General features: G+C 37.9%; 1 protein-coding gene across 1 annotated transcript; it reads left to right on the top strand.

The window, feature by feature from the left end:
* The first annotated feature begins 1,544 nt into the window (after positions 1–1,544).
* Positions 1,545–8,496, top strand: LOC109090495 (NF-kappa-B inhibitor zeta-like). Its single transcript, XM_019104307.2, has 12 exons — positions 1,545–1,804; positions 2,042–2,142; positions 2,258–2,291; positions 2,379–2,473; positions 2,990–3,225; positions 3,388–3,493; positions 3,667–3,813; positions 5,995–6,058; positions 6,180–6,349; positions 6,435–6,545; positions 6,631–6,798; positions 7,428–8,496. Exons 1-12 carry the CDS (start codon positions 1,609–1,611, stop codon positions 7,470–7,472), a joined length of 1,473 nt encoding a protein of 490 aa, XP_018959852.2. The 5' UTR covers positions 1,545–1,608; the 3' UTR covers positions 7,473–8,496.
* Positions 8,497–16,609: the final 8,113 nt, after the last annotated feature.

The raw sequence follows: 16,609 nt of genomic DNA, 5'->3' as shown, positions 1-16,609 counted from the left end.
GCAGGGCCGTGCACAGACATTTTGAGGAGCAGTGGCCCAAACCAAAAAAAAGGGGGCAAAAGGAGGGTGGGTGCTTAATACAAATTATCCAGTTGTCACAAATTTTCAATTAAAAGAGAAGATCGCACACTCTGTAATAACTGACTTTATTGAAGATGTTGGCCAACAAACTCCGTTTAGTCTGTTTTTAGGAAGGCTACAACTTTGGTGTTAATATATATATATATTTGTTTTTATATATATATATATATATATATATATTGTTTCAGAAATGCAAAAAATTTTTTATCTTCATTTGGTTGGTTTTATGTTGTTAAAAGTTAACTTTAAGAAAAGAAATATGACTGTCTGTAAAAGGTATTAGTTTTTAAATTTTATTTCACATGGGTTTGAATCAGATTCGGTCAGATGGTCATTTTACATTCAGATGGTGCATCTTACCCACTGACTCGACTCGGGTCAACTTACCCCAAACCCGGGGCAAACTGAGCCATGGGAACTTTATAAGAAGCCATATTTTTAGAACCCTTTGTCTTAGATACATTCTGATCATTGAAAATGATAGGAATACTTTCATTTGGATAGGATAGATAATTTCATTGTACTTATGCGTTTTTTTCGACTCATTACCGACAAAAACAAACAAACTAATTACTAATTCTACGGATCAACCACTGACTAATGTGGATCGTAATGCATCTACCTGGTAATGCAACGACCCGCGGGGACTGTGGTCTCCACTCTCCAGAGAGCGGAACACAGATTGTGAGTGTTGCTGCGGAGCGAGCGGGAAACATGGAGCGGAATCAGCGGAGCGGCAACCGACAGCTTTGAGGTGCGGTGATGGGGGATTGGTGAGAGGGGCACTTCAGCCGATGAGGACAAAGAGGCAGTGGCCCCAGCCACCGGGCCACCCCCCTGTGCACGACCCTGGGCAGGAGGATAAACCATCTGCTAGTTCTCATTCAAAGCGCCACATGTCACAAAGGGGTAGTATCAAGAATGATGCATGCCAAGCAACCCAACACTTCCCCCTTTTATATGGACAACACAAGCACTAATTGACTCATGAAACTTACCCAACTATATATATATATATATATATATATATATATCTTTCCTCAGATCTAAGTAAATTATTCTACCCTAACAAATATAGGCTACAAATAACCTTTTGATATTCAAAGTAATATAACACACAGTTCATCTTTTTCAAAATAAATAAATAAATAAATAAATAACTGAAAATTTAATCAATTTACCTCAAACCTGTTCTAATCAGATTACTCTTACAAATACCATTTCACAGATGAAATGTCAACATGAAAAAATACGTTTTAAAAGAAAATTAATGCCATCCCGAGAATGAAACATACAATTGGGGAATATATTCCATACAGTATCTTTATTTTTGATGTACTCAATTATCCATTTTATCTTTAATACCTTATTGAGGTCTGTAGGTATGTAATTATACTAATTTCCCCTGGCCTGACGGAGTGCCCTGACATCACGAATCACGTGACTCGCAAATAAGTAAATTCTTGAGTAAACGTTGCGTCGCGTCATTCGGAGCAAACCCTCGTACGCGAGTCACAGCAAGAGAAAATGATCATCGATAGAGTTTCTGAGGGATTCTCGGGTCTTCTGGACCGGGACAGCGATGTTATGACGAGTCCGGTCCACCTGTTGTCGTTCTACGGATGTTCATCTCCCACAGAACCGAATCTGTCGGTCGGATCTCCGAGCTCTGATTCGGATCAGAGCTGGAGCAATGCGGGTAGCCCCCAAAACAGCATCAACGGTAGGGAAAAAAAAGATTAATTATGAGACTATTTTAATTATATATTAACCAATCTGAATTGGTGTATTTACACGGACCGTATAAAATAATGTTGGTGAATAGAATCTATGGTGTTGGATAGACGGGCAAAAGACACACGACGTGTGTAATCATGTCATTATGTTTACAGTAGGTTTCAGAGGACAGTAATTAAACTGATTAAATTGACTAACGTTTAATTAATGTATTTCCCTTCAGTGGAAGAGCACAGCGCGCGGAAACTGAGTCGGTATCAAGGTGTGCGCGTCAAGAAAACTGTCAAAGAGCTGATCATGCAAAAACGCCATCAAGAGATTCAGGTATGTTACATATTATATTACGTTATGTTGTATTTCATAATGGGCTATGTCACACATTTTAATAAATCCACAATTCTGTATTTCTTATTATATTACATTATTTAATTCTCAACAGGCTCAGCAATATCAAATTGAAACTGAATATCCAGGTAACTACATGTATGCAGTTATGACTTGTAAATAGGAACAGGAAGCTGTCAAAAGTTACTGTAAAATAATTTTTTGTTTCATTACAGCCATAACGCAAGTGCTGCAGAGAACCAAAAGGGAAGTGGAGAATATGTCTCTCTCTCCTGTGAAACGACTGCGAGTCACAGACGCAAACGTTCTGGTACATTTTATTCTCCATTTCTCTGATGATTTTTATATACATTGTGTCCCACTCACTGGAGCTTCACTGGTTTCTGAGGTCTGTCAAGGACAGTGAGATCTTTCTGTAATTCTATTTGAAAAAGACTTGTGGGGATTTTGTTTTTTCTATGCTATACAGTTTAATAAGAATCATAGCATTAGAGCAGCCTTTCTCAACGGCAGTTCTTGAGACCCACCCCTGTTTTAGATAAGTTGAGAAACACTGGTGTAGAGCAAAGTTGATTCTAGACTCAATTTTTTTTTTTCTCAAATCAGTAGACATTCTGTTGACCAAACTTACAGTCTTGTGTGGTTCTGAACCCTTCTAAAGCTACAGTCAATCCTGAGACTCTTCACATTATGTTTGTTGCTGTTTTGCTGTGGTTTGATATAGAGTTTCCTGCTCAAATCCACAGAGAGCGTCATAACCCTTTTCAAGAATTGTTCAGAATACACAATACCATGTTTTAAACCACTTGTTCTATGTCTCTCCTAGTCTCCATGTGACGGTGAGAACATGTTTTGTCACACTGAGATGTTGGAGGATATTGGTGACATCTTGCCCTCCATGGAGAACATGTATACTTACTCCATCCCACCACGCATGCCCAGCCTCAATATGACTGCTGCACCCCCAGTGTCCTTTTTTGAATGGCAGATAAAGCACGAGGAGGAGAAACTGGCTGCTTTGAGCTATGTGGAGCTCACCACTAGAGATGGGGACGGAGACACGTGAGTACACTTTCATACATTTTCAGTCATTATACTCTTCGAATCTTAGCTGTCTAAGGATTAACAAATGGCCAGACTCAGTTAGGCTGTTCTGTTGGTTCACTTGAGAGTCTTGAGAGGAACATGGCATTGATCATTAGGTGATTGTTGACTGATTTACAGGTTCTTGCACATTGCGGTGGCCCAAGGCAGAAGAGCTCTGGCGTATGTCCTCGGCAGGAAAATGGCCGCCATTGGCATGCTGGACATGAAAGAACACAACAACCAGGTACAGCCCAAAAAAAACTTTTCCATTTTACCAGTGGGATAATCAGTGAAAGCAAACCTTTAAACCTTGCTGATTTTCGAACACTGACATGAACATACCTGTGCACACTCCCTGTTATTAACATAAACAGAAAAATGTGATTACTCATTTGAGCTCATGCTTCCTCCACTCAGAGTGCCTTCCAAGTCAGTGTTGCCGCAGATCAACACCTGATTGCACAAGACCTGCTTTTACTGGGAGCTGAAATCAACACCATGGACTGTTGGGGCCGATCCCCATTACACGTGTGTGCCGAGAAGGGCCACACCTCGACACTGCAGGTAACATTTCCTGTTTACTCCCTTTCCCTGAATGGAAATCCACCCTTCTTTTTGTTGTTGGTTTTGTATGTTATGTGTTGTTGTCAGTTGATCACATTGAAAGGCCCTTTTCACTGTCATTTCATATATTGAGGTGTTTTCACACTCACTGGAACCTCAACCACTAGATTATCATATTTATAACTCTGAACAGGGTTTCTGCGGGTCCTTAAAAATACTTATTTTATAAATTTAGTTGTATCAAACTTAAGGCCATAAAAAGTCTTAAATGGTACAAGAAAGTCTTAATTATGATTTCAAGAGGTCTTAAATTTGGGGACGGAAAGAAGAATTGCAATATGGCTTAATGTGAAGATTAAACTGCAAAAGGCTATGATTTCATTGAATAAATATTAACGCTGCACATTTCAAAGTCAGGTGCTGCACTACTTTGTGTACTGTGAATGAATATACATTTTTAATAAGCTAGTTTTGTTCAGACCACTGTGAAAATCAACTCATATTTTTACACTGCAAAAACGCAGTTGTAAATGTCAACTGGTGGATCGACAAGAAGATAATGCATTATAAAAATCTAATGAATTAAGATCCATTTTCTTAAAGGAAAATTTAAAGGCTGAAATGTGAAGTTTATCATATTATAAAACTTTTTGTTTTTGTGAAAACCTGTACCTGAACTGTAAATTTAATGTTTAATATGTTACAATAGATATTGCCCTACCCCACTCATATGCTATTAATTTTATTATTTATTAATTTTATTTATGCAGATCTTAAAAAGTCCTTTCCTAATTGTTTGATTAGACATTGTGTGCAAAACATTCAATTCATGACATCCAACAATTTGATGAGTCTTTTTCTCTACTGCGACTATTTTTAAACTGCCATCTGTTTGAATTAGTGCATATAATCTCTGTACACAGGCTACTACTAATAAATCTTATGTATAACTAATAAACCTAATAAAACTAATAAACCTGTGGATTCAGCGTGATAACAGGAACGAGACTCACTGCAGGAGATCTGAAGTCCACACTTAAACATCAGACTTAAACAGATTGGATACGACCCACAAACGTGTGAGCAGGAAAAAAAGTGCATGGATTTTGATATTCTCAGATCGGTTTCAGGCCTCATTCATATGTAGAAATAGACATGAATCGCATACATGCATTTGCGTCTGCCATATAAGTGGACAGATCAGATATTCCCCTGTCATAGCGAGTGGTTCATCACTGAAAAAGCGATGGTGGTCATTAATGTCGAATCATGTGATCGCTCTTCTGGGTCAGTACACAGTGTTGCCAAATCTGCTGTTTTCCTGTGGAACTGGGCTATTTTTACACTGTTACCACAGGTTATTTTTTGTCTGCACGTTAAAGTGATCTGCACCCCCCCCCCTCAATTTTGAGGGAGGGGAGGACCATGTAAAAAAACATGATTGGGCGAGTTTTGAATAGCAGTTGGGCTTGTTTTGCAGATCTGGCAACCTGTCTGTACATCTACCCTTACTTGTTTCGGCAAGTGTATAGTGTAAATGCAGATATATCATCTTTTAAAAGACGATGTAAGCTGGTCATCAGAAAAAAAATGATATAGTCTACACATTGGAATTGGGCATCAAGAACTGCAGTGCAAATGCGGCCTATTTGACTAGTCAGTTGTTGAATAACTAGTTGACTACTCACCCACCATGGCCTCCCTGAAGTCATTAAGTTTATGTACGGTACAGTATTTCCTTGTTAACCTCCGCATGCATCTGTTAGCCACTGTTTTTCCTATTATCATTTTCTCATCGTCTATCAACAGTGCATGTCTATCATTTAATCAAATGCTCAGTGTTTATTTAACCAGCCGCTCACTGACTTCCTCATAACATGCTCGACTAATATGCATTTCCTCAAAAAAGAGGCACGCAACACAGGCAAAAAAATTCCCTTGACTGGCTCCACAAAACAACATCCTTTGATAAGACTGGAAAACAAAATGCCTGTGTTTCTATCAGCCATTAACTGTTGACAGATCATGGCACGCAACCATCTCTCTATCGTTAATGCTACCTGCTCTCATGCAGAATCCCTCCCTTCTCCCAGAATGCCACAGTGTGATATATGTTGAGATCTGTTTTCTTGTAGAGCTTTCTTGGGACTTGTAAGTACCAAACTCATTGTTTCCCTTCAGGCCATCCAGAAATCCATGCAGACTAGTGGGCGACAAGTCAACATGGAGGTGATCAACTATGATGGTCAGTGTCTTTCAGAAACAAGATAATTTGTCCTAGTTAAGGGAGTATTTTATTTAATACATTCATCAACAGTAGATGTTGCAGCACATTAAAAAAAAAAAAACATGTTTTGTGTTTGTAGGACTTACGCCTCTCCATGTTGCAGTCCTGTCCCACAATGCTGTAGTGCAGGAGCTGTGCTGTTACGGGACACCCCCCTCTGCTCAGAATCTGGCTTTGCTGCAGAAGAGGAAGCTGCTTGGGGATTGTATAAGCACTTTGTTGCTCATGGGCGCTTCGCTGGAAACGAAGGTGAACATTGTTCATTGTTCTGAACATTGTTAAGGTGTCATTGTGTCTGGTGTTCTAAACTGCATTTTCACCGTGTTTCAAACAGGACCGCAAAAGTGGCCGCACCGCTCTGCATATGGCTGCTGAAGAGGCTAACGTTGAGCTTCTGCGCCTTTTTCTGGATCAGACCAACTACTTCTCTGTCATAAATGCTAAGGTTAGTGAGCAGTTTTGTGTGGCACACTGACCTGCAGGCAGTCAGCCCTAGGGCTTGAAATGACCTCTCACTGTGTGATTGACAGGCATTCAGTGGGAACACAGCGCTGCACATGGCCAGCGCTCTGCAAGGCCGCCAGGCTCAAGTAGACGCGGTTCGATTACTGCTGAGACGAGGAGCTGATCCCAGTGCCAAGAACCTAGAGAATGAGCAACCGGCCCAACTAGTGCCCGACAGTCCGTTGGGAGAACAGGTCAGAGAACTCCAGCTAGTTTGACTTCTACAATAGGGAAGGGCATTTGTCATTTCTTCCTTTTTGAGAACTGGAAAGCTCAGTAAAGTGATTCATTAATTAACTAAGGGGGTGGGGCCATGCATGCCATGGAGAAATTAATAATGAAACTATTTTAATTAAAACTTTAATACATTTTTTTGATGAAAATGTGATGGGTGGGGGCAAAAAATGCTAGTTATGATTAAAATGCATCCATATTTTTGAAAAAGAAACATGAAACACATGTCAGTAATGTTGGGCATTGTCGTTTTGAACTGTGTGAACTGAAGCTGATGAGTGAATGAACTTTAATCAGAGATTAATCAGATAAATACACAACATAACTTAAATCCATTTATACAAAATGAAGTGAATACACAAATGAACTTTAAATTCCAGTCATTTGTAACTCCTATTGTGCATGTACTCTCATATTTCCTAAGACCTGCTTTTGAATAGTCATGTAGTGTTAAACGAGAGAACTAGACTGGGGTAACATTAATGAAACCGGTTTGAACAGTTCTGGAAAAAAAGCCTCAGGCACTCTGCATGACTCACTGATCCCATAGAGATTTCCAGTGACCTTTTTTTCTCTATAATTTCCACAGGTGCGTCGGATCCTGAAAGGTAAAGGACCACAGTCCCGCTCATGAGCGACCATCCCATTCTTCCCTTCAGAATCACTGTCAGTTAGGCAGTCCGGTCTGTGTACAGATTCATTTGCCACTTCAGGCAGATGTTGGTTGTTTCTATGAAACAGTTTTATCATTGTTCACTACTGAGTAGTAGGTGGTACAGGAAAGTGAGAGCAACAGTTCAGAGAAGCTACCTGACATTAGAAGAGGAATCCAGTGTTATGAGAAAATTCAGGAAGGAGTATTCAGAAGGTAATAATAAATGAAAGACACAGCGTTAAAGATAAAGAAAATTAAGTCGTATTGTCATCCAGATTCACTGGATTGAACAGTGAATCTTCTCTTGTTCAGTAGCAGATCTGAAGTGTTGCATTTGGCTCTGGTGTGTAAAGATTGTAAACTATAATCTCTAAACAATGTAACTACATCTGTATTGTTGTTGTTATTATTATTACTCTTATGTGTATTTTGTCAGAAGGTTTGCACGTTAAACATTATCAACAGTCTTTACCTGAGATGGTAATCAGTAACTTTAAACCTGTTAAACCAGAATGTCCTTGATTGTTGGCCTAAGGCGTGTTTCAGCATGTTATTTTGGGACTTTCTTCCATCGATAATTAACTTTCTGTGCGGTCATGTGACTCTCTAGAAGTCGTCTAATTATTCTGGATTATTATTCTGATTTTTATTATTCTTTTTTATTGTAACTGCTATTCTCAGAATCAACACTAAAACCCAAAAATAGGGTTAAAGGTGTATATTTATGACGACAGAAAGAGATGATTTTAGTGCATTATAACAGCTCATATTAGACAAATCTGCATGATATTGCTGATGTATATGTTTTTGTGGTGATGGGATAAGTATATATTGTTATTTTGTGTATATATATTATATCATTCAGCATTATTTTTCCATTGTGGTTCATTAGTGGGTTAATGTTAGTGTTTCCCTTGCAGGTCACTTGATATTCTGTGAGTTTGAATTGCCAGCTGTAATTCAGTCTTAAATAAGTCTTAAATAAAGTTTCCTTGTTAGTGTCTGCTGTTCTCACAAGAATTTCAGTCATGTCAGGAGGATGAAACAGAAAGTAGAAAAGTATTTCAGAACAGTGTCAAAACAAGAGCAGAAAACTGATCCAGACCAGGAAATAATCACACTGTACAGAACCAGCGTACATCTGAGTACAGTTTACAGGAATTAATGGAAAAGACCAGAAGACTGCAATAATAGTAGTAATGTGAATGATGGCTGTCCATTATTGGCACAGTGATTACCTGTTGCAGTGTCATGGCCATGTTCATCTGCTTCTAAACTTTGACCTTTAAATTCCTTTAAAATCGTCACAATGACCAAAATGCCACATTCATATACATACAATAGGCACACAGAAGACACTGAAAATAGATTTGAAAAGTATATCCCAGAAGATTCCCCTCACATATGTAAGCTGACCATTTATATAAGAGGAAAGCACAATATGTCATTGTGTAATAGATAAAAGATTTCCTCATTCTGGGTGTGGAGAATCTGGTGAAACTCTAGAGGACTTTTTGGAACCAACAAAAGTTTTAAATAATCAGCAATAACCTCTACTTCTGCATTTCCTTACACATCACATTGCTGCATGATTATTGTGTTTTTCTTGTGTATATAAATAACCAGGATAGAAACATAAAACCACAATATTCTCACAGTTCAGTGAACCTCAAGTTTCATTAACCTGAACCAGGACTCGCATCAGAAATCCCCTCACACGGAACAAGATTTTTTTTTTATTTTTTATTCAGTGTCAGTGTCTTTATGTGTTTACATGCACATTGTTTAATTTCAAAAGAAAGAAAAAAAGCAGGACGAAGATTATTCAAATAAAGATCCGTTTGTGTGAATATGAAGATCCTGTGAATGTGTTCATTACCTGCAACCACAGTTTCAATGGTTTGGGAGTGTTTAAATAATAATCAGTAATAATTAAGACCAAAGATCAACTATTGATTGACCGAGTGCTCATTCACTTTTCTCAATACGTGCCCTCATTGTCTATGCTGTGATCAAGAACTCGTTAATAAGAGATTATTAACAACTAGTACATGTGCAGGTCAAACTCAAGACATTATACTAAAACTAGTAAAGTTTTATTTGCACTACACGTTCCTCAGGTGTGTCTGTTTAATGTCATTTAAGTGTGCAGTAAAAACACAATATAAACATGTTGGACGTGTCTGATGTGGCACGCTAGTGTCTGGATGAACAAAAGCAGTCTCTATCTTACATCAGAATTTATTTTTTATTTTTTATTAATAACTTAATATTTCCGCACTTTATTATTATTATTTTTTTTTTGAACATTAAATAAAAGCACATGCCAGAATATAATTCCGTGCGTCTCAATCAGCTCCCTAGCTCGTGAATCATTATATCGTGTACTCAAATTCGGTCACTGGTAAGTTCTCTGACTCACTGCACGTTGGGACAGTGATCACTAGAATTCCAGTGACATGATTACTAAAAACGTCAACGGACAACATAGTAGAACGTCATCCCTGGAATTAATAAACAACAGGCAGGACCAATCTATTTTTTTTATATATATATATATATATTATTTTTTATTCTCTTTAAACGCTTTTAAAGTTTCATGTTCCTAAAACATTTCAGCCGAATATTAATTATAAATGTTAAGTCAGGTTCATTATCTGTCTAGTGATGTGTGTTTATGTTGAAATATTCAAGTCTGTCTTTTCAAATCTTCTATCGCCTGTCATTATATTTACCGAGTTGGCTCGTGTGTTTATGTTTCACGCTTCAGAATTGTGACGTTATTTCAGGTAAGGGAGCATAGTGAGCCCCGATGCTCCCTAGTTTTTGCGGTGCATTGTGGGATTTTTCAGGGACCGCACGTTCCAGTGCACTGGAAGGATTTCCTTTAAAATGGCCGACTCCCTGATCAGTGCCCTGAGTACTTAAGGGAGCTGATTGGGACGCACCGTCTAGTATGATTCCAGTGTATTGTTTTTCTTTTCTTCATCAGTGGATTTTTAACCCTTGTGCGCTCCTCATTTGGGAGTCACACCCATGGTCTTCAGGGTCAAAAGTGAACGGACACCTGAAATGTAACTCACCGTTAGACCATCCGGGAATATTTGGCATACTTTTTTAAAACATTCTATGATTTGGGACATACTAATTCTATTTTCGAATACTATTTAGGACGGATAGTATGCGAACTGGTACGCAGCACAAGCCTTTCCGATCCAATTTTTGAATGCAGATTAGCGCCACCTGGTGAGAGCAAAGAAAGAAAAAACATGTAATTTCATGGTGTAACAACTAAATGTCTGTATATCACTCTATAGAGAGGCTTGTGAATACCCTAGTTGTTTTTAGACATAATTGCTTACTTATATTAAGTTGTGGACTTGAATGTATATTAAAACATTCTCAAAGACTACTTTTTGACATGGTTTATATATATATATATATATATATATATATATATATATATATATATATATATATATATATATATATATATATTTAAATGTTGATCTGAAATGTCAGTTTTTGCATTATTACTACTACAGTCAAACCTGAACACAAAGCATTAAAGGGGTCATACGACATTGCTGAAAAAGAAAATCATTTTGTGTATTTGGTGTAATGAAATGTGTTTATGCAGTTTAAGGTTCAAAAAACATATTTTCCAAATACTGTACATTATTGTTTCTCCTCTATGCCCCGCCTTCTAAAACATGTCGAAACGTGAGGTCTGCTCTGATTGGCCAGCTATCCAGTGTGTTGTGATTGGCCGAATGCCTCAAGCGTGTGTCGGAAATGTTACGCCCCTTACCTATACTGTGATGCCGTGTCCCAGTGCGACGAGACAAAAACAATAAAGCCCATTATAAACGAGGCATTTGTAGCATCCAGAGGGGACATAACTACTGATGATGACTTATAATGACTTATACTGTCTTATTACACATTGCATTGCATATCACGCCACGTAAACATAAAACCATGTCTGCATTTGTGATCTGAGAAACAGCAAACAACAAGTGCTGCTCTACACTTCTCAAAACTCGCATTTGAATCATCAGTGGCAAATTCTTTAAATATGAAAACGTATTTACAGGCTGTGAGTCAGCATTATTTGTCAGTATAGCTTGGCATTGTAGGCTTCTCTCCCCTGAAACAGTCCTCGTCCTCCGTAAAATGCATTGCACACATCTGAATATTTGGGTTGAACTGTTCTGGAACAGTGTTGTAAATACAACTTAACTACTGATTGCTAGTTGTGTCCTCTTTTGGAAGGCCAAAAAAGTAGTTTCGCTTTCACAATGAAACACAGCGTTTCCACTACATGGTGGCGGCAGCAGCAACAATACTGCAGTGAGAATCAAAGTTACGCTTTCTTTCTTTGCGTGAACATTTGGTAGGTGTTATGCAAATCTTCCCACACAGTGACGTAGACATGTGGGGGCGTGTTTAAACGAGGCATTTTAGGAGGGCATGGACAAGTCTTAACTTTTATAAAGAATATCTCTTTGTGTTTGAGATTTTAGTCTTTGCAACTTTAGGGATCTTATCTATTCACGAACAGCTTGTAACACTCAAGAGAAAAAGATAAAAAAAAAAAGATAACTTGAAATCGCATCATATGACCCCTTTAAAATTCTATAAAAATGTAACAAAAATGAAAAGGAATGTTTTAGCAGAGTTTAATCCTTCTGGGTCTGATCTGATTTTCAACCTCTTATTTCAGACTTCTGACTCATTTTACATATATGGTCATTCCATTTGAGTGTGTATAATTGTGCATGTGTGTGTTTTGCACTCTTGATGTTTTAGAGTGTAACCCACTGATCTATAATATAGTCATATATAGATCAGTTGTGTGACCCCTTCCTTGCGGTCCACTTTTTTACTGCATTGTGGTTGAATTATTGATTTAATTTTACATATTTGCTGTAACACCAGTTTATAGGTATTTGTGTATATAAGTGTGTGTGTGTGTGCGCTTGTGTGAGTGCGTGTGTCTGTTTTGCACACTTGATGTTTTAGAGTTTCACCCCTTCATTGCTGAGTACCTTTTTTCTGCATTGTGGCTGATTTGTAGATCGTGCACACAAAAATTCTCTGAATTCCCATTCATTTCCTGTGGTCAGTCCGAAGACCAAGAGTGTGACTATTTTTTGTATGACCACTTAGCCTGTTCGAATAATGGCCTCAATTTTTTTTCTGTGTTTACATTCCAAGTGCCATAAAAGTCACCACACATTTCATACCATTCAAACAAAGCTGTGATTTTTAAAAATTCAAAACGTAAACTTCTCCGGTCAGAAATGACTAAAGACCGCAGAAGGGTTCAAATATGCAACGTCTAAAAGAGTCTCCACTTCAGAACATCCTTCAGTTTTAATAGAAGTCGAAGTCTAAACTGGTGTATCTGCATGTTTGAGCTAAACAGTCACTGGAAATCATTAAACAAAAGCCTTTGTGAGGTTTTCGTACTCAGTTTACATGCTTGAGGCAGTTTGTAACATGAGTGACTTTGTTATAATTTACGTTATAGATTAAAGAACAACATACTTGGCTGTTAAGCTAATAATTAACATTATTAACAGAGCGGGATACTGCATTTAAGAAAAATACAGGAAGGTTTCTCTAAAGCCTTTCTAATCACACTGATATTAAAACATAGTTTGGAATGTTTTTATTTAATATATAATGATCTAATATTATTTAAATATTTTTTTTTTTTATTGTTATTGAGTTATTTGTTCCCAGAGGCTAAAATAGCACCTCTGATCAGCAAATATAACACATACAAACTCAGCCCATGATAGTCAACACACTGATTGAATTACACAAATCAATAACACCCAGGACTCATCTTCGGTGATCTCAGCTCTGTTGTCAGGCGTTATTGTGAGAAGAACACTGTCTCAGTGGCTCTGGTTCATGCTGAACTGACAGAATGGGAACTCCCACTTCCTCCTGCAGGTGCTTGTATTTCCTGTCCAAGTCATATTCCCAGCACTGATGTGTCATCCCACAACTGCTGTCTTTTTATAGATTATTTGTCTAGAATATTCATGACATACACACAAAAACCAAACATTTGATTTGTCAAACAATAATGTCACAATTACATATTTCATTACAGATTTATTCTGATGGTCATATCAATTACTTCAATTTTTAAGATGAAAGGAAGAAATATTACATTTTATAGTGTAGTCGCCTATCAAATATGCTGACCTTTTACTCTGCGATGTTCTGGAATCTCCGCGACCAGTCAGAGAATGAGTGCTGTTACACAATAATGCAATAGAAACTTACGTAAATGAGAGGCTCAACCGTCCTTCTGAAAGTGAATGTTATTATTCATGTACATTTGAATGATGTTCCCACCCTGATGTCAGTCATTTTGGAGTGTTGCAACCTGATGTTCAGGCTGTTATGAGACAAATATCACTGTTCACAATACAGCTCATACATAATACATACAGTAGCTATACAGAAAATCATACTGATAATATTTATAATACCTTAATGAATTACATTGAGCAGTTTAGAGCTATTCTTACATGATTATTTTAAAGGGGTCATATGATGTTGCTAAAAAGAATGTTATTTTGTGTATTTGGTGTTATGAAATTTGTTTATGTGGTTTAAGGTTAAAAAAACATTATTTTTCACATACTGTACATTATTGTATCTCCTCTTTGCCCCGCCTTCTGAAACGAGTTGTTTTTTACAAAACTCATCTGTCTGAAAAGCAAGGTGTGCTGTGATGCCGTCTCCCAGCACGACGAGACAAAAACATTAAAACCCATTTTAAACGAGGCATTTGTTGTATCCAGTGGGGATATAATTACTGATTATAATGACTTGTACGGTCTTTTTACACGTTGCGTTGCATAATGTGCCACGTAAACATAAAACCATGTCTGCATTTGTGATCAGAGAAACAACAAACAACAAGCCTACTCTACACTGCTTAAAACTTGCGTTTGAATCATCAGTGGCAAATTATTTAAATATGTAAACGTACTTACAGTCTGTGAGTCAGAACAGCCGGCATTGTAGTCTTCTCTCTCAGGATCAGGAAACAGTCCTCCATAGAATGCATTGCACGCATCTGAATATTTGGGTTGAACTGTTCTGGAACAGTGTTGTAAATGCAACTTAATCACTGATTTCTAGTTGTGTCCTCTTTTAAAAGGCCAAACGAAGTAGTTTCCCTTTCACAACAAAACACAGCGTCACACACGGTGGGCTTGAGTGAGTGGCAGCCGGCTCGAGTGAGCGGCGGCGGCTGGGACTCCGCTTCATCCACGTTGAAAGCCGATTCGGTGATCCACAGCGCCAAGTTGATGCATTTCCTCAGCAACCAGCATGGATCAGCTCTAGGCATGACCAGCGGATATCGTCCTCTTTTGGAAGGCCAAACAAAGATGTTTTGCTTTCACAACGAAACACACAGCTTCTCCACAACATGGCGGTGGCGGCAACAGCGAGAATAAATGTTACGCCTTTTTTGCATGAACATTTGTGCAGCGTTATGCAAAATGTCCCACATCGTGACGTAGACATGTGGGGGCGTGTTAGAATGAGCCGTTTTAGGGGGGGTGTGGTTGAATCTTAACTTTTATAAAGAATCTTTCTTTGGATTTGAGACTTTAGTCTTTGCAGCTTTACAGATCTTCTTTATGCACCAAGAGCTTGTAACACTCCAAAGAGAAAGGAAAAATTTCAATCGCATCATATGACCCCTTTAACTCATCAGCTTCAGGAAAGGGTCTCATTGTCAGTGACAATCCAACCAAAAAGACAGGAAGAACTCACTGCTACTGGATTTAACGTTGAGAAAAGCCTGTCTAACACATCATAGTGTCTGGATGGGAATCTGTTAGTAATCAACCAATCAATTCTGTGGCAGAAAGCCACAATGTTTAATTTTTGACCAAACTACACAAGCATCACATCTGAGAAACTGTGACTGCCATTTTAAATGAAATGCTCCTGTGTTTCAGACAGACTGAGATCAACATCTAAATCTTCTAACACTGTGTGGCATGCTGGATATTGCATAACCAGACGTGTCTCAGCGTGTCAGTAATGTCAGAAATCTGTTCATTCTTCATTTTTATTGTGTCTAACATTGTTCTCCCTCATACTGGGTCTTCATCAGATTGTTGTATTGAAGAACAGAGAGTCAGATTGGAATATAAATGTGTCTGTTTAATACAGCCAAAGTTAAATAAATTGATAAAGACACTAAACATATTCCCAGATCACGTGTTAATAGAACTAATAGAACTGGTTGAACTGAATACTCATAAATGGGTAGGAAATAGATACTTAAGTGATTCATGTTGGCCAATCATGAAACAGGTTTGTATGAAGTAAAGCACAAGGATTAACATTTGTTAAAAATCAAGACAAAAAAGACTCCAAACAGTCAGGGCTAAAGATATCTGACCGATGATTTATCACTCCGCAACATGATCAGTCACTCTAGTGTTTGTTTAATTATAATGAAAAACACATATACTGACGGAAGTCAAAGGTCTAGTTTCCACATTTGAGACTGTTTGAGTGACAGTCCTGCAGTTTAATTTACACCTGAACCTACATTAAACATTAATCATCTATAAACTTTATTTGAAATTCTTTGCTAAAGACAAACCTATAACCTATAACACTAATTACAGTGTGATTTGATTCGAATGCAATTAAATAATGTGAAATGTTGACTTCCTTTACTTAAAAACAAGTTAAGTATTTTGCTGTCTGCTGAAATCGGTGACCTATCGAAAACTAGTGCAGAGAGCAGACTATAGATATGTATATGTAGACGCCTCATTGTTAACTGTTTCTTAGGGCCGCTATACCTAAGCTGTCCGCCATACTGAAAGGGTCAACTTGACATCAGTGGAAGTGTTTTATCGTTTTGTTTTGGTTTTTTTTAAGTGCAAGGTCTAGAGACGAGTTTTAGAAGCTCAATTTCTTTGAACTTGAGCGCCGTGTTTTAGAATGATGTAGACTATTATGCATGAGAATTAGGCTATGCGGGAGAAGCTGCTAAAGACCTGAGACGAGAGCGCAGCATTCAAGACGCCGGGTAACGCATTTACATTAAAATA

The sequence above is a fragment of the Cyprinus carpio genome, chromosome A1, assembly GCF_018340385.1.
Source record: "Cyprinus carpio isolate SPL01 chromosome A1, ASM1834038v1, whole genome shotgun sequence".
Taxonomy (NCBI): domain Eukaryota; kingdom Metazoa; phylum Chordata; class Actinopteri; order Cypriniformes; family Cyprinidae; genus Cyprinus; species Cyprinus carpio.
This window is presented reverse-complemented; position numbering and strand designations above follow the sequence as displayed.